We start from the raw sequence: 23,121 nt of genomic DNA, 5'->3' as shown, positions 1-23,121 counted from the left end.
TAAGAAAATGCATTTTCTACGAAAACTTGAAATAATAGGTAAGAAGTGGTATAATACAATTTGATAGACAATTAAATTGTGCATCTGATTCTCATAAAATATACAGGGTGTTCTATTTAATGTAAATAAGTTATTGCCGTTTAAAGCTAGTAATTATTTAAAATAAAATTTTAGACACTCTGTATAAAAGGTAGTATAATTTTATTATTGCAACACAATAACTGATCGATAAATAAACTTCAGTAAATATTTAGTATTAAAAACTTTGATATCCTCGGAGAAATGAAGCCTTAAAATTTATACTGCAATTTCGCAAAATTGAAAATATTTCAAAAACGGTAAGGTTTAAGTATAATAAACCTTAATCAAATTTACCTTTATTTTAATCGTAGAAACTAAAAATGCAATAATATACAGGGTGTTCCATTTAAAAAAATACAACTTTGATATTTTTTATTTATTTGGGACACTCTGTATCTTGTAAAAATATTTTTAAATTGTAGCTCTAATAGTCCTTCAGCGAACCGAAAACTTACCATTCGTAAAAATCAGGATACATTAAAATACGCAACCAACCGTCATTGAAACGTCCAATCAGATCAAAGGAGTAATCGTCCTTCAACAAACCCAAAACTTACAATTTGTAAAAATCTAATCGTTTAGCTACAATACTCCGTGTCGTATGTGGTGAACAACCCTGTATACTGTTTATTATATGATTATTAAATAAACTGCCTTACGGTTTCCGAGACTGTCTTACGGTTTCCGAGATACCACTGCTCGTACCTCGAATTTGTAGCAACCTGTATAAAAAATATGTACTTAAGTCATACCTTGTATGTAATTATATGTATATCGAGAAATTATGGTTACGCTCGTTGAATTTGATAATTTATGTCAGTTTAATAATACAGGGTGTTTCAAAAAACATGTGCCATCTCTAGTGGGGACATTCTCACGTAAAAATAAGATTTATTATTAATATCAACATAGGTCCGATTCTGCTTTGTTTAGTAGCTACAGGGTGTTAAAATTTTAATATATTCTTGATTAAAATATGTAGCACTTATAGTAACTGTTACCCTCAAAATTTCATTTGAATCACTAAAAGTATTTAGAAGAAAATTATAATAAATCAAAAGATTATTAAGACTTTAACACCCTGTAGCTATGAAACAGAATCGGACCTTATGTTGATATGAAAAATAAATCTTATTTTTACGTGAGGAATCTCCCACGAGAGATGGCACACATTTTGGAACCACCCTGTATAATATATTCGTACTTTTATGCTTAGGCGTAAAAGTGCTTTACTTTTATGTCTAGGCGTTAAAATGACTTTTTAATATTGACAATCACGTCGCAAAAATTATTACTTTTGTGACGTCGGAAATTTTTTTTTGTTTAAAATTTGAAAATCCCTGTTTTTATTGTTTTTTCCTTCCTAAATTTAATCTACCATAAATATTATCAAGATATCCACAAATACAAAATTTTGAAATTTTATTTTCGCGCAAAAAAAACTCTCATAGATGTGTTTCTGGCGTAGAAACATAGTTTAAGGAAAATTCCTTATACTATGGTAGAAATATACCATCTAACCATCCCTAATAATATTTACACTTATTTTAAGACTCGCCCTGCATAGTGTGTGTCTAAAAAGTTTGCATCGATATACGCGGTTTCGATTTACGATAACGAGAGACAGTATATCACAGAAAAAAAAATAACACTGAAAAAATTAACATTGTGATTGTCACTTTAACTAATTACAAATTTTGCTAATGCAATTTACCAAATTAATACTCGTATTTAACTGTCATTTCTAAACCACCTTTAATTATACTCATTTACGTCATACCTCTATTACGGTAAAAAAACATAAAAAAAACATCCTACCTAACTAAAAAGTCTATTAGAAACATTATCGACAAAATTTGACAACAGCGTTTTCGTATTAAGTCGAACAATATGCTAAAGTAAGAGGAGCGCGTCGCGTACCAAAATCGACACAATTCGGCACGACTTGGCAACGCAGCGACTGAAACGTGTACGGAAACATTAATTAGTTTTGTAAATCGAGTTGGCCGAGAAAAACATAATCATCAGTCCGTCAGTAGGTTCAGTTGTTGTCATTGAATTTTTCTGTCGGTTTTCCTCAGTGTTTTCGAAAATTTTGAATGAAGTGTCATTGAGTGAGTGAAATTTTAAGACAAATAATAATCCAGGACAAGAAATATTTATTGTAAGTATCCTTATATGGCCATTGTGTTACTTAAATAATAAAATTATTATTCTCACACACAATGAATTAATTAAAATGAATGAAAATTTAAAATTTAATTAAAAAACATTAAAAATTAACTTAGTACTTTTCTTTTGTTAATAAATCGTAGAGTTGAAATTTTAAACTATTTATTTTATTGTGCGGTTAGACAATAAATAAATAGGGTAAAATGATTTAAATAATTATTTCATAATCATTTATTTATGTATGTGAAGGTTTAAAATATATGAATATTGTAAAAGGTATCAAGAAACAATTTTGTTTGTAGAGCTGTTATTCTTTATTTTTTAAACGTAAAATATCATATACAGGGTGAAAAATAATAATGCGAAAATATTCGGGAGCACGTTAACCAGGTCAAGACTATATCTTGTGTTAGGTACCATGTTATTTGACAGTCAAATGTAGTGGACATAGTTAGTGATGTTGGTAGCGAATATTTCCATTCGAATTTTGCAGGAAATTTCAGAAATTTCCGAAATATTCGGTCCCAAAATCGCGAATATTCGCAAAAATCCGAATTTTGCAAGAAATGTCTTTTCAAAATTCAAGACATTGAGCAAAAATTTAACGATAGTGTATCAAGTATGCCTATTCTTAAATCAGAAGAAAAAGAATGCTTCTCCGCCTTACAAAATAGAAAACGTATGGCTCTTAAACCAATGCATTTTGCCGCGAATCTCTTGGACCCCTCTGTTTCCTGGGAGAGCACCTTAACAATGAAGAACACGTAGCCGCTATGGAATATCAATAGCCGCTATCAACAATATCACCAACAAACATCCTCAGTCCTCAGTTTGCCAATAATAAGAAAGCCATTTTTACAGATGTAACAAATTATTGCGCCAAATCGGGTTTATGGGCTCTCGACTATGTTTAGATGTCAGTTAAAAATGTAGACTGTCTAAGTTGGTGGCAAACAATGTGTAAAAATACTCAGTTGAAATATTTAGCTGTTGCTCTGCTGTCTTTACCAACGTCATCTGCAGCCACTGAGAGAAGTTTCAGTACTTACAGTTTTATCCATACTAAAAAAAGGAATCGCTTAAGGCGGGTTCTCACTTGTCAGTTTCGCTGACGCAGTCTGACTGATTCATTATCAATGAAAAATAAAAATCAACGATTTGTTCACACGTTTCATGTTTTGCTACATTCAGTATTCAGTTGGTCCAAACATTTTAACGTGGTGATTTCGCAGACATGAAAATGGTTAAAACAAAATTGAAACCAGGTGTTCGCGAAGTTTGTTTCCAATTAGCAAATGAATTACAGTGGTGAATCAGAAAAGAAGAAAACGTTTTTTTAAAGCAGATACGTCTACAAGAAACCGTTGACGTTCTATTTTAACAGAACGTCAACGGTTTCTTGTAGACGTATCTGCTTTAAAAAACGCGTGTTCTCATAATAGTTTGAATTTAAATATTTTAAATAGTTCTTTTTTCTTTATTCTTTGAATTTTTTTGCTTCCGACGATAGATTTTCCGAAACGTTAAGCATTTTTTTCTTTGTTAAGCCAATTTGTATAACTGTAAACATAACTTCTTATAAGCAGTGTCCGTTTAGGTTTAACGCCAGAAGTGTTTACAAAAAATAACTATTTTATTTTGTAGATTTTCTTGCAGTGCAGTGGCGAAATACCCATAAAGGATTTTTTTGGAGATATACATTAAAATAATTAATTAACTTTAACTTGTAAACTGAACAAATCACGAAAATGTAGTTCTCACGCTTCAGTTTCTATTCATTATTCGATAATGATCAGTCAAAAATGAAAAAAGTAGAACTGGTTTTCACTTTAACTGAAAGTACGAATTTACTGATCATTTAACATGAAAATGTGTTCTGACGTTCATTATTTGTTCAGTATCACTGAATCAGTCAGACTGCCTCAGCGAAACTGACAGGTGAGAACCCGCCTTTAACTGCACAAAGAGCCGGCAAAATAATGTTCGTAGCTCATAACAATAAATTATTACTACAAAAACAAAAAGTGGATATGGAGCATGATATTCAACAACATCAAACTCCTCCAGAACCACTAGAACCCGTAGAGGTAGAAGTGCATCCTTCAGAATCAGAAGCAGATGATACATCAAATATATCTGATTTGGAAATAGAAACTGACGAAGACAGTACTACTACTACTATAATACCCTATGAAGATGGGACCAGCTCGGCGCCTGAAAGTATTCCGGAATAGAAAAATTCAGTTATTTGTGTTTTACGTTTTTTCAATTTATATTTCGCGCTTTTTTGTTTTTTTTTTAAGTTCATAGTCATAGTTCATGGTTCATGTACAAAGTACAAATGTTACCCAATGATTTTTGTTATGTGTTATGTTTATGACTTTTATGAGTTATGTATTGTTTATTAAAAATATAACAACTAATATTATGTTTATTGTTTTTTTTTCCACTTACATGTTGGTATCAAATGTCTATTTAATTTATTCCTTTATTGTATCAAACAAAAAATATGTAAAATTGTAAAAATTCCTAAAATTTCATAAATTTCCGAACGTTTCCGAAAGTTTCGGAAATTTCCTGCAACAATCAAAAATTTCTGAAATATTAACATCACTAGACATAGTAAATGTTGACATGAGCCTACAGTATTTTTTACAAATTTAGTGTGCAGTTCTAATGAGACCCCTAATCACCCATTATTTTTTTTCGCACTGTGTTGAAAAAATATCTAAAAAAGTTACAAAAGTGACTGTTATACACTAGATTTTTTTCCTTCAAAATTTGACGCAGGGTAAAAACATAGTAAAATGTTATAAGTGAAGTAGCTATTTGAATACTCTGTATACAATTCAAGTGACCAGATTTTGATCAACAAATGAAGGACGCAGGCGTGGTGGCAAAAAAATAGCGGATACATTTCTTAAGAATAGTACTGATGTACGAGTACTATGCATAAAAAGTCTCAATGAATTTTAGAAAACATTTAGTTGGGCTAAACTTAAAAAACATAACAAACTTTTTTAGTTAAAAAATCAAAAACAAAACTAAAAGTATTTTTTTTTCGGAGGAATGAATCTTTTTTAAATCTAGGTTATCTCTTGCATATTTAACAAAAAAATTTGCTGGACCCCGTCATACTGCATTTTGTAATTACCATACATTTTAAAGAAGGTAGAGATTAGAGATAATTATGTCTTTTTTGGTACATACCTAACTTCAACTTACTAACCACTGTAAATACCCTTTGTGGATGAACACTAGTTCTCGGAAGACTAAGGTAACATAATTTTAAATTCTGAAGAATATGCATAATTTAAAATTATTTTGAAATGTACAGGATAGGTCAGAAGTAAGATATGCACAGCAAAGTTATATTTTTTCTTATGTAACACCAGGTATTTTATTTCGTTTTTGTATCCTTGGATACAAAATTAGGCATTTATTATAAGGGTTAAATATGTTTACAAGCTTTGGTTTTTCAGATATTTAAAGATATTTAAATATGCATGCTATAATAAAAAAGATTGTCAAATCCCTGTACATTACATTTCAGAATTAATTCTTGTGCTGACTTTTAAGCCAGAGAAATAAACTTTACTGAAAATGTTGGTTGCTTCGTTTAATGTATTCAGGGGTATCAGAAATTACTGGTCTATTTTAAATATTTATTTTACATAAAAACTTCGTTAATTCAAAAGCAATACTCTTCAACATATTATATTATAAACATATTTAACCCATATAATTAATGCCTTTTTTAGGTCCAAGAATCCAAGAATGAAATAAAATACCGGGGGGTTCCATAAGAAAAATATAACTTTGGTATGGATCATAGTTCTGTAACACCCCGTATATTTCAAAATAATTTTAAATTATGCACATTGCCGCACCACATATACACATAAAAATTTTTGTTTCTATACATCTTTCCGTTTTCGTATAATCAACCGAGGCGAATAGGCGCGCCACCCTGTATAATTACTAGTTACATTCATCCTCCAAATTTATACTTTTTAGTGCGAACCGTTTTTCAAAAATGTGCAGATAAAATTGTGATTTCGGTTCACCCTGTATAACCAAAAATCGTTGGAAAAGCGAAATTGAAAGGGTTTCTATCTAAAATAACCAAACTGGCATCTACTTCCGGTTTACCGGAAGTTTCAGAAAATGAAACAAAATAGAAAGAACACTTGGAATTAACTTGAATTTGAAATATTCAAAAATTTAAACATTCTAAATTAGATCCTAAAAACTGTTAATTGACCAGTTGCGTGAAACACCCTGTAATTCTTGTAAAAAATAAAGCTTACAAAACAATACAAATTTTACAAACACCAAACTTATTAACCCTATAGTACATCAGATAACTAGGGATCAAAAATCGAGTTTAAAACCAAATACCTACTCTATAACCATAATAACAATTCGTTTAAAGATAGACATATCATAATAAAATGATATAAAAAAAGATTGCAGGGTATCTACGGAGCATTACAATTACGAAGTAATCTCTAGCAACTTGTCAGGACATTCATACCAATCGTGATTTTTTCAAAATAAACTAATCTTCGCATTAGAGGTACGTCATTCGATAGTTAACCTTCAGAATACTTATCGCAAGACAGTGCGATCGACTTAAATCCAAAGTATAAATACTTCTGTATATAATAAATGTGCGCATATATACAAATCATTATCATGTGAGTAGAATCCTCCTTTATTTGCATTAAGTTGATGTAGTAAATTTAATAGAAAAATCTAAATAAAACACAAAGTCGGGTTAACTCAAGAACAGCTGGACCGATTTTAATGGTCTCTGATTTGTTGGATTCTTCACCGCGTCGAATAGCAGAATAACTATTAAAATATCGGAAAGATTCAAGAAAAAAATAAATTGTACAGAAAAGTATCTTTTAAATACACTAGGGTTGGAACTCCAACATCTTCCGCAATTGACAGCTCACGTCACAGGCGTCTAAATGCAAAACCGGGCACACCGGCAAGTCCATTAAAAATAAAATTGAATATTGAAAATATTTTTATGAATATTAAAAATAATAATAAGTCTAAATCACTGAATTTATCTGGTGCATGATTTAATTAATAATTTTATTATATTTATATTTAATAATTTAATAATTTTATTATTATCTGGTGACGAACTCGCAACATCATTTAATATAAGTAAGGGCCTCCGACAAGGATGTGGTATATCTCCAATTTTATTCAACATTTACCTAGATGCAGCATTGGAACAATGGAGACGAAAATGTAGTGGAATGGGCATACCACTCGAAAATAAAACAATATAATATACCATTCACTATGCCGACGATCAAGTAATACTGGCCCAAGATGTAGAGGACATTGAGTATATGTTTAGAAAATTAAATGAGGAGCATGGGGTTTGCAAATAAACTTTAAAAAGACAGAATATCTATGCGTGGGCAACAAAGGACAAGACATAGAAATGGAAAACGGAAACAAAATAAAATCATGTACTGAATTCACATACCTAGGTACTAACATACATAATAATGGAAAAAGCGACAATACCATCAATAACAAAATCAACAAAGCCAGGAATATTACAGGGGCACTAAATTCTATTCTTTGGCAAAAAAATATAACCTAACAAAAACCCGCATATATGACACTGTAGTTAAGAACACACTTACTTATGGCGCTGAAGTATGGCAGATGAGCAAGTCCATGGAAGGAAAGCTTTTAGCAATTGAAATGGACTTTCTCAGAAGATCGGCAAGAAAATCAAAATTGGAAAAAGTGCGAAATGAAAAAATACGAAGAATAACAAGAACAAGATAACCATGGTAGAAGAAATAAAAAAAAACAATTAATCTGGTATGGACATGTAAACAGAATGGGAGAAGAAAGGCTACCAAAGAATATAATGAAATGGAAATAACCAACTGGAAAACGAAAACGAGGAAGACCCCGAGAAACATGGTTAAAGGGTGTAGCAAAGGCAATGGTAGCAAAGGCAATTTACAAGACGATGATTGGATGGACAGAAGGCAATGGCGGCAAGGAACCGGAAGGCGGATCACGCTGTAGAACCGGACTTATATATTATAGTATACCCAAAGGGTCAATAAATGGTATATTGAATTTGGGTAAATACCAATATAAAATTATTGAATTACTAATATCGCTATTAAAAAAAGGGATTGATGGTAGAACGATAACAATTTACAGTTGTATGTATTTTTAATGCCAAATCATAAAAAAATAAAAATAAAAGATTTTGTCCAAAAAATTAAAAGATAATATGGGGTGGGCCACCCTTATCACTTAGGGGTATAAAAAACAGATAACAACCTATTATCAGACCTATTGAATATACATAAAATGTCATCAAAATCGGTTAAGCCGTTTAGGAGTATGGTAGCAAAAAATTAAAAAAAAACAACCCCTATTGAAAAATAGGGGTTGATGGTCGAGGTGAAAATTTAGGGTTGTATATATTTTTGAGGTAAAACCGTGACGAGAATTTTATATATTAGATATAGAAAATACTTAAATTGAAATTTAAACAAATATAACAACTGTCAAATCGATGGTCCGTCATTCATACTATAAGATTCACGAAAAAACACTTACGGAAAATACTCCGACAGTAAATTGTGCAATTTATTTCTTCTGATTTTTGATAGACTTCATGATAGACATGTTGTCTGAGATTATTATATTAAATATTAACTGCCACGTTATCGTATGAATGTAAATAAATAGATGTCATCAATCTTTTTTCCTCAATTAGTTTTTTTTTAAATATTTCAATATTACACAGGGTTTTCAAAAAACATGTGCCATCTCTCGTGGCGAGATTCTTCATGTAAAAATAAGATTTATTTTTCATATCAACATAGGTCCGATTCTGCTTTGTTTCATAGCTACAGGGTGTTAAAGTCTTAATATTTTTTCGATTTATTATAATTTTCTTCCAAGCACTTTTAGCGTTTCGAATTAAAAATTTTGGGGGTAAACTATGGAGGCTAGAAGGAGGAGGCGAATCGAACGCAAAAATTATGGGCCCAGTTTTTGAGATCTAAATGAAGTTCGAAAATTGCCGTTAGGGGCGCATGTGATCCAACAGATTGAGAAATACACAGCTTCTTATGGCAAGAATTACTATTTTGTTACAAATTATAGAGTTCAGTTAATATTTGGGTATATTGTTACCAGATTTACCTTTTAGAAACGTGTTTTTTCTAATTGAACAATGTGCGTGGCTAAAATTATGAATACAAAACCTTAAATTTGAGTTTGAAAAGTAAGTTAGAAGTTAGGTTATATCAGATGCCGGTTTTAGATATTCTTTTTCTGAGTTGTTATTATAAAATTGTTTCATTATATGGTTCTTTTTAGTGCATACACGACCGAAGAAAAATATAAACTGCTAAAATAAATCTTCCCTATAACTGTTGTACAAAAAAGATAGAATTTCCAGCAACAAATATCACCAGTTCAACCTTTGATTTGATGTAAACCAGATGTAAACAGTAATTGTTTCTTGATCACAAATGCGAATTAAATAGTTTATGGTGTGATTGTGTTAGTGATTTATTAATAGTTTTTCATAAAAACATTTGAAATTGATATGTTTACAAGCAGTTCAGTGTGATATCATTTTAATAAACATTAAAAACTTTCGTAACAAACTAGTAGTGGTTTTACCGCAATTGACAGAAACTGAATCACGAAAATTAAAAGTATTTTATCAGGAATAACTTCAATGGAAAGTGAAGATGAAGACTACTGTTGCACCCTTTGATCAGTGTTATCTATCTCATAACTTTTTATAGCTGAAACCAGAAAATAGGTACATTAAGCTGAAATGTTTCCCGTGTCCAATAGTGTTTTTTCTTTAGATTTTCTGAATTTAAGTTTTAATGTCATTAGCAAAGTTTTGCAAATTGTCACTGTTTCGTAGACAATTAAATTCAAGATGTATTATATTCAATGTCACCTAATACCGTATGATCGAAAAAAAATGGCGTCCAGTTGGCTAGGAAATGACGATCGATGACATTTCCCATATAAATTTACATATAAAATGACAGCGATCTTCATTTCATAGCCATCGTTGACGCCGTTTTTTCTCGATCATACGGTATTATATATTAGGTGACTATATATATATATATATATATATATATATATATATATATATATATATATATATATATATATATATATATATATATATATATATATATATATATATATATATATATATATATATATATATATATATTGTAAAGGTAAATTTTTGTAAATAAAATATTAATGAATAAATAAAGAACTCAATTTATTTTAAAAGAGTTGTAAATATGTATATACACTGTCTTATTTCATCATATATTTATTTATTTAGCAATATTAATACATTACAACTTTTGTTTTTAACTGACTAATTCCACTAAATTTAATAAATAAAATATACAGTATATAAATTTAATATACAATTTAGCACCTATACCAAAAAAATATAACAGGAACAAGTTATATCAAGAACACAAAGAATTATAATTTAAAAAAATGCATTCTAAATAAATACCTGCTACAATATACCTACATATTAATTTAAAGAGCTTATTCATAAAAAACTATTCTAAATGGTTTATATACACAATCAAAAGTCCTTCAACCACTGTACATTATTTTTCAATTTAAATGAAGCATCTCGGGTAAGTAAATTATTTTATATTAGAATACTATATTGCTTTGGCGTAAATTAACTTTCAATAGCACTGTTCAAATGGTGGTTAATACATATCAACAGGTAATTTTAGCCACCAGCTAGTAGGTAAATTATTTTTATTTTATAACAAAGCCTCCTAGGTTGTTACCAGATGTAACGCAGATGTTGATTTTAGGCTATATTCTCTATTAATTTGAATTTAAAATTAATCTGTACACTGGCAGTATATAATTTGAATGTTTTTCTTAACATCTATCCATATTTTTTAAAATAAATAGTTATACCACTTACATTAGGACCTTTGAAAAGGCTTGGGTTTCTTTCACCCCGTTCTTTATTTGCCTTTTTTCCACTGTAAGTCACACTTATACAGCCAGGTACGAAGCAAGATCTATTATATAGGGTTTTTTTTAATCACACTCATTGTTACATTGCTAATAGTTCAATAAAATAACTATAAATTTAAAAAAAACTAGTGAAAACACAGTTAAATCGTATTCTAACAATGCAAATGATCAATCTAACCCGCTTACAGTGCCTCTGGTGTCAAACCGAGAAACTTGCTTTAAAGTAGGGACAGAAATTTCAAATATGCCCATTGTCGATTCGCCTCCTCCTTCTAGCCTCCATAGGGTAAACGTTACTATAAGTGGGACATATTTTAAAGCTAAAAATGTGTCGACATATTCACCAGGGACGTGCATATGGGTTATCACTGGAGTATTTTTGTAAAAAAAGAAATGTACGCCACTGACTATTTTTTCTTTTGTTAGAGAAATAGTGTAGACTTAATGGCCGATTAAAAGTTAGCTCTTGATATTTTGTCGATTTCGGTCTGCTTAATGAGATAAACGCATTTTTTATTAATTTACCTTAATCCAAGACTAACAGCAACTTAAAAAAATTAATATCATTAACTTGCAAAAGTTTTAAATTAGTACTCATTCAATCCTCATCAAAAAATATGAAAAAAAAGTTCTTATAAACATCGATATGGAAATGCATAGTTTTAGTGTTACAGGATGGTAAAACTTTAAATTAGTTTTTTTTTGTAATTATCTTAAATACCATGACTTTTTATTTGAAATTGCTGTAGGTTGGCAGTTCAAAATTTGCATGGGATTTTCTGTTTCCAACGACGATGTACTACCCGGTAGATATTAAGTTAAAATATTTGTTTTTCGTTGGTCTTTCTAGCTATTAAAACTTCAACAATATTCGTAGCCTGGAAATTAAGTACCAGGACTGAAAAAATAATGGCCAAAATGCCATATTTCCAAAGAACAAAGAAAGAATTTAAAATATGGGCCATGTTTTGTTTACGCTACATAATTGGCGGAGCAAAAATAACAAGAACAAATTAGTTTTATGTTTTTATTTGAAGTTTTCGAAATATCCACATCGTTGAGGATATTTATAGAAAGTATTCCTAAAAAAATACATGTGGCTTCGCCGTTCAACTTTCAACGGTCCATCAGAAAAATCCAAATATTTTCTAAGGCATTAATTAAAAAATCTTCCAAATTTTCCTTTCTTAAAAATCACATGTCATAACAAAGGTTGAATTTCCACTTAAAAATTAGAAAAAAAAGTAAATTTATAAATATTTAGAAGATCTTTTAAAATATAAAGTAAATAGTAAGAAAAGAACCCAAGGGTTTAAACAAATCCGGGATATACAGGGTGGTCCGAACTGTATTCCGGAAACTTCGGCAGCATATTCTGCAGATAAAAATAAGTAAAAAAGTTCATATAAATGTATATCCGAAAATGCTTAGTTTTGAAGATACAGGGTGTAGAAATTTCAGTTTTATTTCGATTTTTTCCAAATAATTTCTAAAGTAACGTCCATATTTGGATGAAAATTGGTATCTGGGAGTTTTTTGACATGAGAAATTTGATTTTCATGTCAATATGACCATATTTGTAGGGGGCGCCATCAAAGTAAATAGTAAGAAAAGAACCCAAGGGTTTAAACAAATCCGGGATATACAGGGTGGTTCAAACTGTGTTCCGGAAACTTCGGCAGCATATTCTGCAGATAAAAATAAGTAAAAAAGTTCGTATAAATGTATGTCCGAAAATGCTTAGTTTTGAAGATACAGGGTGTAGAAATTTCAGTTTTATTTCGATTTTTTCCAAATAATTTCTGAAGTAACGTCCATATTTGGATGAAAATTGGTATCTGGGAGTTTTTTGACATGAGAAATTTGATTTTCATGTCAATATGACCATATTTGTAGGGGGCGCCATCTACATGTGCTTTAACTGTTTGAAGTATAATAACTTTTCGTCCGTACCTGTATAAAACTACTGAGTGAAAAATATAGATTTCCGTGACGTTTTACGTAAAAAATGTCTCTTGGTAAAAAACTCTGCGAGCAAACGTTCTCAAGATATTTAGCATGGAAATAGTCAATATATGTCATTATTGACAAAAATTAAACACTGTAGATTTAACTGAAACAATAAATTTGGAAAATTTTTATGTTTTAAAATTAAATCAATCATAAATTTTTCTGCGAAAAAATGATGATAAAACAGTTTCTATTGAACTTTTTGCACAAAAACATTTCAAATTTATGATTTCAGTCTAACAACTATTTAGTCAACATGTTTAATTTATGTCAATGATGACAGGTATTGATAATTTCGATTCCAAATATCTCGAGAACCATTACACGTAGCGATTTTTACCAAGAGACCTTTTTTACGTGAAAAAAGTCGTAAATGTATATTTTTTTACTCAGTAGTTTTTTTCCCATGTCAAAAAACTCCCACACACCAATTCTCATCCAAATATTGGCGTTACTTCATAAATTATTTGTAAAAAATCGAAATAAAAATGAATCTTCTGCACCTTGCATCTCCGAAACTAAGCATTTTAGGACATATATATTTATACGAACTTTTTTGCTTATTTTCATCTGCAGAATATGCTGCCGAAGTTTCCGGAATACAGTTCGAACCACCCTGTATTCAAGCAATGTACAAAATTAAACAGAATTACATTTTTTACACCAACAGGTAATGTATTTTTCAAAAAACAAATTAATTATAGGTATGCATAGTATTGACGTTAAAAGTTCGTGTTCATTATGTAACGATGTTTTATAAACGTATGCCAAAAGCCATTAAAAAAATCATAACAACTCAAAAATTTCTAATATTTTTTAATACTGGAATTTCAGATAGTTCTAATACCTTTTTTATGGACTTCTAATCATACAGAAGGTTCATTCAGTACAACGAAATTTATTAAAAAATATTATCATTGCAGATATTTCATAAAATACCTTTTCAAAAATGCATCCTGAAAAAATATCCAGAAATGAAAAATAAATAAATAAATAATTTTGTTGGGTAATATTTCGTCTGTTACGCTAAATTTTGATTGTTTCAACATCAGCATCATCAAGCAGCCACTAAAGTCCACTACCGGACGTAGGCCTCACTCGTTTACCTCTATAACTCCCTATCTTGAGCCATTTGCATCCAGTTACTGGTGGATACGCCTTAAGTCGTCATGCCATCTGGTTGGAGGACGGCCTCTGCTCCTGAATGCATCATGTCTTGGTCTCAATTCTATTATTTTCTTCGTCCATCGGTCATCGTTTAGCCTTGCAATGTGCCCAGCCCAATTCCATTTCAAAGTAGTTTTTTTTCTCTATGGCATCCATGACTTTTGTTCTGCCCCCCCCCCGTACTTCGATATACGGTACTTTGTCTCTCAGAGATAGCCCCAACATTGATCTTTCCATTTCTATTTGCGTTATGGTTATTTCAAAACTTGTTCAACTATTACTATTCTTAATAAACAAAGAACAAACTCACTAAAACAGTTTTCTATCAAATAAAATAAACGGATATATTTTCTTTTCCAGATCTGTTCATCATAGTCGATAAAAAAATGTCTGAAAATTTCAAGGTGCCTGAACCAGAATGGATTCTGGATCAAAATGGAAATGGACCCATGTTCTGGCGGAGGGATATCAGTGAGGAACAAAGTTCGAGGTAAGAGAATCAAGCATTTGGATCTAATAAACTCATTTTCACACGCCACTGATTTCGATGTACTTAATCTCTGGTTTTGGGCATAGAACCCACACCAATGTTTTTTTTTATAATTTTTTCACATTTTATCGAGAAATTTGGTATATCGTCAAAAAAGAGGGGGTGAGAATGCTTAAAAAAGGATATTTAATAAAAACAAAACCCTATTTATTACAACTGTACCTAACACCACTGCACATTGTCGTCGGTAGTTATGCCAATGCGGCAATGATTAGAATGGGCATTGACGGAAACAGTAGTGGGAGGATTTTCAGGTCAGGGGCTTGGAACACCCCCAAAAGGACAATTTCACTTCTCCAACTCCCATGACATACCAAGAATTTACAACTTTGAGAAACACCTCACTGTAGTATTGAGTAATAAAAGAGATTGGAAGGAAGAAACGCTTACTCAGCATATAAAAGACAATACCATAACGTGGTATACTGATGCTTCCAAAACCAAAGCAGGGACAGGGATTTGGACCGAAAACTAAATACTCCGAACCAATGGACACCTACCCCAGTATCCTTCAAGCAGAAATTTACGCTATCGAAAGATGCGTACAATTTATCTTAGATAGGAACTATCGAAAACAGGAAATTGCCATCCTATCCGATATTCAAGCAGCATTAAACGCGATCAACTCCAGTAACCATCAATTCGAAGTTGGTCAAAGAATGCCTAGAGAAGCTGAACAAATTAGGTAAAGAAAACACCTTAGATTACACCAAGGGATAGAAGGCAATGAAAAAGCAAATAATCTAGCTAGGAAAGGAGCGAACACTTCACTAACTGGACCAGAACTGTTCTGTTTTCCAAACGGGAACCAACTGAAAGCGGAACTGAATAATCTGGAAGACTCCATCCGTAACATGGAATGGGTGTCTTCCAACCCCCCGGTCTAAGACACTCGAAAAACTTCCTCAGAACTTACAACCGAGAAAAATCAAAGGTTTTCCTTGATTTAAGTAAAAACAATCTTGGGATTGTCACGGGGTTTCTAACAGGACACTGTCTTCTCAACGAACACCTCAGTAGGCTGAAACTGAGAAATAACGGCGAATGCAGATTCGCAGATTCTGTGGGGAAAATGGGGAAACACCAGAACACCTTAACACTGAGTGCGCCGAGACGACGACCATTCGTGCCATGAACTGTGGTACAGCTGATATCGAGGATGGAGAGCTGGCCTCTGTGGAGCCGTCTCAGATACTGGCTTTTGTTAAAGCCCTGAGACTGTATGATGAGTTATCACTCGTTATAACTCAAGAAAGGGGAACACAAAATAGATCTGTAAGCGGTGATTAACTCCCCCCTTAAACATTCTACATTCTACATACAACTATACACCATGAAAAACTAAGATGTTAATTATGTATAGTTTCAATATGTTTTAAGTATTAAAACAATTTATTCTTTTTATTTAAATGTATAAAAATATTTCTTTCACTAGGAATATCAAGAGTCTAAAAGTAAAAAAAATTATATATTTTTTTTTATTTTTAATAATTGTACACCTACCTCAATGACATTGGTAGGATAAATCAGTCAATTTACATAATATATTATTGATATACAAGTATAATTTATTTTTCTGCGAAACAAAATATACATACATAATAAACAACAATATACATGATTGCATTTATGCTGCTAATTAGTATTAAATAATATTATTATTAAACAATATTTAAATGTTATATTCGCGCATTTATTACCGAGCAATTTACATTCCATATTTAAAGTAGGTACTCCAAACTTACTGCTAAAGGAATAAATACAATGTGATCAAAAAGTTTTATGATCACGTGTGCAATAACAGCGTATGATGGTAAAAAACAGCCGGTAAACATTTCTCTGTATGGTTGGGAGAGTCCTTTAGATTTTTTTTTTACATTTCAAAGTCAAAGCCCGCTTGATCATAAAACTTGAATTGACAATGAATTCTTAAGACTAGAAAATACTCAAACAAATACAAAAGATCGCCTTTATCCTCCCTATGTCATCCTATATGACAAGGTTTGACAAATTAGTAATAAATTCTTTAGTTGGTCCTGATACATGGTACAAAGAATACAAGGTATCACAGGTGATAACAGGCGCTATTGGTCAGCACGCTCCGCGCGCCAGTTCAAATCGTCAAGGTATTGTTATAAACCTGTTTTTTTGTTTATATACCGTCATTGAATTATCGCTAAGTAAGTTACTGTGGAGCAGTGCGTAAGGAGTTGGGCTAGGAAGCGAGAGACCGGAGTTCGAATCTCGGCGGGACATAACTTTTTTTTTAAATACTGTTGTGTTCTATAGTTTATTTTTGTAGTATAAAAGAAAGAACTATTTATTTTGTTATTTTTTAATCTGCGGTATTAATATAAATTGATTGTTGGTACAATACCTCATTTAATATAAAATAATATTCTACTTTTTGAAACGTATCTGGTCCTAATTGTACCTAAAAGTAATATATTTTTACAGTGATATACCATATTGTAAACTATTGAATATTTCAGTCACTTAAAAAGTTAATTTGCATTGAATAATTGCCTACGATCAAAGGAAATTTGAACTATATAATCCTTGATGGGCATATTCTGGGTATGCAAATACTTCCTCGAAATTTTGGGTTTCGTTCAACCGATTTATTCTCAAAACCTGAAACATCTACATATAAAAAGAAGCACAGGTCACTAATTATAATAAACTTCACCCTTGGAATTACTTCTATCACAATTACAATACATTCATCTGCATTGACATTTTCTACTTTTCGATGGGAAACAATATAATTCCCAACATTTTTTAAATGATGTAACAATTCCTCTTGTAGTTACTTTTCCATAGATATCCTCATCTCTGTCCTCATGGACCTCATGTGAATTCAGAGGCAATGAACATAAAAATTATTTACCATAAACATCGCAAACTAAAAACCTAATAAACAATTTTATACCGAATATAGAAATAAATTTAGTATTCTTACCTATTATGGTCCAAATCCATGTTAATAGATAATTATTATTTTTAAATATATTTTTGAAACTGCTGGTTTTAGTAATTATTAAATTAAACGAACTAAAAAGTCTTAAAAATAAACAATTCTTAACCATAACCTCAAAAAATGCAGATCTCCTGTCAACTTTCTTTATTTTTTATTTATTCATTAATTTTCCTAGTGACGTCACAGGTGGTATGCGCAAACTGAACGAAATTGGAGCCGCTATCGATCATACCTTGTATTCTTTGTACCATGGTCCTGATATCTATGTCAAAAAGCAGACGTAATATCAGAATGACCTTGAAATTTGCAAAATTTTAATGAATTTTTGAATATAGAGTTCAATTCCGTATAAAAAACATATTGTATATTGTTATTTCTTTTTACTAAAGATCATTTTGTCGAAAAAATTATCTATTATCAAGGTCATGGTCTTATGCAAACGAACATAATTAAATATCTTTGATAATCATTTATTTTAGGAACATTATTTAATTTAATGTTTTAACTAATTACATTTCGTTAAGTAATTTTATTATTTTCATAAAAAAATGCATTGTATTTCATTTTTGACAGGTCAGTATTTCTAATTTTTAATAAAATTGTTGGAAATTCTCACAATTTCGGAATTACATTTAATATCGAAATTTTACACAAAATATAACAACGGCTTAACCCTACATAGGTTGATGGTCGCTAAATCGACCACTTTAATTTAACCAACTAATCAGTCGCGTGGAAATGTATTATCGCCCAGTTTGTGTCCTATGCTTATTTCTATGCGTGTCTCGGCCATTTAATCAACCATATAACCACATTCGCCGAATTGGCGCGAAAAGATAACGTAAGTGGTTGATTATTCGACCAGTAAGCACATTGGTGACACTGAGTTCGCTGTGTATCATATAGGTAATAATTGTCGTCTAAGCATTTTCTATGCAAATTTGGTGCGATAAAAATTTAAAAATATAGAAACAAATGTATCTGTCACGTTTATTTATTTTTATTTAGTGCACCACATTTACGGCTCAGATGATATTTTCTAAAATTGTTAACATGTCCTGTATATTTTCGATCATTTCTCATTAGATGCGAGTTTCTCGAAAAACAAAATTTGATTTATTTGATATAGGCATATTTTAGAGTAGAGAGCGAATAGAGATAATCAAAATGAACTTACTCTTTTTTCTTAGATTGGACGATACAATCAGTTTATACATAACAGTCTTTGGTTGAAAAATCGACCACCGCCCCCCCCACCCCCACTCCCTGATTTATTAACTTTTTGAAGAATTGAAAAAGGGTGCTACATGAAATTGGTAGTGATATCATCTGAAATTAACCAGAACTATTTTTCAAGAACTACAAAAATATTGCAAATTTATTCAGAACTTCCAATTTCCAGTTCATTTTTCGAAAAAATGGTGCCAACCTCACGCGAGTTTCAATGAATCTGACAAAAAACATTAACAGTGCTGACATAGTGCACACGAACAATGTGCTCTTATCTTAGTGTATACTAAAACATACTTAACAAAACAACATCAGTGGATATCCTTTACATTGCTTATTGATTATAAACTTCTTGACATGCTTATTGATTATTACTGACCAGCTAGTAGTTTTTGCAGGGTAATTTTTAAAGGGCTTTATAAAATTTACTCAAACACATTTTTCTCGTTACAGGGTGAAATTTAAACACGACGTGGAAATAAAGGAGTTCCACAGGAATCCCCATGAACTCCTGGAACCACTTTGGACGCAGGAAATTCAAACCCCCACAGCCTTCACCACCAGTATGGCTTGTATTGTGTGCCTGACAGTATCTTTAGTACTACCCTGGTATATCCTAGGCGGTACGCTTTACTGACCTCTAGATAATTTAATCGTTGACTTTATATCGTGCTAATTATGAACAAATGTTCGTATTTTCGGTGTATGAGCTCGATCACACCACTTCGATGGGAATCATCAACACATACTGGGCTCGTGAACTGCCGGATTGCGTAAAAATAATACAGAGTGGTAGATAGTGGACATTTTACGATAGTACGAAGAAGATTGTACATATTGTATAAACTAAAAAAACAGTATGCTGTAGAAATAGTATAAAATTTAATTTATTACACCGTTATTTAGAAATATCACTCATTTGACAACCCACACCAACACACATTATGAATCTAGACTCACTTAAGCATCAATATATTTTGAAAAAATTGAAATCCATAAACAACGAAAAAAAATGGCAATAATGGCAGCAAATACAAGGTTTATTTAGCTAATAATTATTAAAAATATATTATAATTTATAAAATGCGATCAGAAAAGCAGTGTTAGAGATGGCTTTCAAATGAACATCGCGGTCAGCATAACTGATTGTAGCGCCGATTTTTTTCGCTCATGCCGTATTTACCTATTAGGGTCGCTGATATGTATGGGAACGGTTGATTATTACGTAAAATACACAAGGTACCGCAAAAAGTTAAATACAAAAGTTATAGAGTTTTTAAATGTCTAATTGGTCATAAAGTTGTGGCACATAATTTTTTTTAAATGCAACTCCCTGTATATTATTGCATATTTCAATTCTTCCTCCAATTTTCAACAATTATCGTAATACACATAATGTACTTAAATTTAACCATTTCTGAATTATGAAGGTTTTATTATGAAATGTTAAACAAAAATTTTGTCATTTCCAGACTTGATATAATCTCATTTTATACATCTATAAATGCTAACTTAAAAACTAATGTCAAATATTATTAAGTAGGTATCACAGTTTCTATAGAATGGCATCGTTAAATCAAACCGAACACATCGAAATTCATTAAATCGAATTGTTTAAGTGATACATATTTTCAAAAGTCAATAACTCGTAAAGGATTGGTTTGGGGTACATTGTGTGTTTGTCGATTTTTGCTTAGAATTGAACGAAGAATTGAAATATGTAATAATATACAAGGGGTTCCATTTAAAAAAATTAAACTTTGATGTGCCACGACTTTATGAACGACCCTATATACTTAAATTTATTACTCGCTAATAGACATTTAAAAACCTTATAACTTTTATATTTAACTTTTTGCGGCACCTCGTATATTTTACCTAATAATCGCCAGTTCCCATACATATCAGCAACCCTGTATAATTACTTATAAGCTATTACTTTTAAATCTTTTTATATTATTTGGAAGATTTGAAATTGTTTAAAAAATGAATGAGGAAAATGCATGTTTTTAAATAATGGTTTTAAAAAATAGTTCATATAATTACAAATTGAACAAAAAAAAATGGTTGATATCGGTTAAGAAATGCCTCTAATATAAAACAATTAAATATTGTTAATTTAAATGGCCAGGCAAACGCTCTCTACCGCGCCTTGCCGCTGTGACGTCACCCGCCGTTCTTCTGGTTGAGAGGAGCCAGACGCGTGTTTATTCTACACAGTTTGCTTTTAAACGCTGTTGAATCCGAGTCAAAATTTTAGTTATTTGTGTTAATTAATACATAATTAGTAATTAGTGATATTTATAAATAGTAATGGATGAGCGAAAACAGAAAAAAATGGTCCAAGGCCATGAGAAGAGATGAAAAAAGAAAAACGTTAAATTATCCTCTATTTTTACGATTTATTGTTGTGAAGATCATTTTAATGTAAATTCATATATTTATGTATATTGTCTCACATAGGTATATGAAATTTGAATGTACAGGGTTATTCATTATATTTTGACACCCACATACAGCCTTAACTGCAAGTTTTAGAAGAAAACATTAAATAAAAAAGTTGCATGGTTTTTCATATACTCTCTTTTAAAATGAATTCTAGTTATACAGGGTGTCTCAAAAAAGGTGGTCCAGAAAATTGTAGGTATTTTTCGCTTTTCAACTGTCAATATTTCGTAAACATTTGAAGATAGGTATAGGATATTATACAAGAAATATATCTAGAATATCTAGAAATTTCCGAAGAATCCAAAAATATATAGGGTGTTTCACTTAAAAAAGTAACTTATTATTTTTTAAACTCACACCTTGTATAATATTTTCATTACTGATAAACAATTTATTTTCTATAATTTCGTAAAAAAACACTCTTTAAAAATAACAAGGGTAAGGGGGTGTCAATATATAAAAAAAACTTTCTTTTTCACGCAATGCTCTGGAGTTATTTTTCCACGTATTAAACAAATATTTTTGTCTCTTTTCACTTCTACATAACCTACAGCATTATCTCCATACGTCTTCCTACCTGATCTGAAAAATAAGTTTATAACATTAATATTTATAACTATATAAAAGTTCGTAACAGTAGGTACCTACTTATACTTAAATATGCCTCAGTACTACAAAGAATAAATGTTACATACCTCTCTGTTTTTTTTCCTCGTAATTCAGCACCAATAAATTGGGAATTTGTATTTATAAAAGCAGCCAACATAAAAGCATCGACTTTTGGCAAGTTATCTGATTGTGCTTTTACAAACCCGGAATCTGCCATTACTTAAAAAATTCTCAGAACACACAACACATACAAATAATAACTGCACAAAAAAGCATAATAAGCTCCTTCAATCATCGCTAAAAGCAACAAAAATGTCTTAGCACGCCACCTAAATACGTACATAAACGGAACACGCCTGGCTGCTGCTGGCCATCGCGCGTCGACGAGAACGGCGGGTGACGTCAGACCAATAGAATATCGTTTCAATTCGCGAGGCGTCGTTTGCGTTATCCATAGTATTTTAATGGCCCGTTTTATAAAATTGTGGTACTGCTTTCAAGAAAAAAGTTTTTTTTTGCATTTACACATATTTATTCTAATAAATTGAACAGTTTATGGCGAACAATAAAATATATGCATCTTCCTCATTGTGGCGCTTGAAAAAAAATAGCATGTTCTATTCGGAGTAAAAATGACTTTTCATGCCCTCGTCTGTATGTCGATCAAACGTACAGCATCGCCACAACAAGTATCATTTTTACTCCTCATAAAACAATATACTATTTGCTTATGAATGTAATATTGAAGTATTTAGAAGATCATTTTATTTAATTATCTGCTGATCATGCTAACATTGTTAGC

The 23,121-nt window shown here is 31.0% G+C and overlaps 2 protein-coding genes across 3 annotated transcripts in view; one reads left to right on the top strand and one right to left on the bottom strand.

The window, feature by feature from the left end:
• Nucleotides 1-23,121, bottom strand: part of LOC115885877 (sestrin homolog) — a 396,046-nt gene that overhangs the window by 331,798 nt on the left and 41,127 nt on the right. The window lies entirely within an intron of this gene.
• On the top strand, nucleotides 1,997-20,782 carry LOC115885885. The gene is made up of 3 exons (XM_030904924.1): nucleotides 1,997-2,245; nucleotides 14,863-14,992; nucleotides 19,716-20,782. Exons 2-3 carry the CDS (start codon nucleotides 14,889-14,891, stop codon nucleotides 19,897-19,899), a joined length of 288 nt encoding a protein of 95 aa, XP_030760784.1. The 5' UTR covers nucleotides 1,997-2,245; nucleotides 14,863-14,888; the 3' UTR covers nucleotides 19,900-20,782.

Source organism: Sitophilus oryzae, unplaced genomic scaffold (genome assembly GCF_002938485.1).
Source record: "Sitophilus oryzae breed Bouriz unplaced genomic scaffold, Soryzae_2.0 scaffold_465_pilon_pilon, whole genome shotgun sequence".
Taxonomy (NCBI): domain Eukaryota; kingdom Metazoa; phylum Arthropoda; class Insecta; order Coleoptera; family Curculionidae; genus Sitophilus; species Sitophilus oryzae.
Note: the sequence above shows the minus strand (reverse complement) of the source record. Positions and strands in the feature narration are given on the sequence as shown.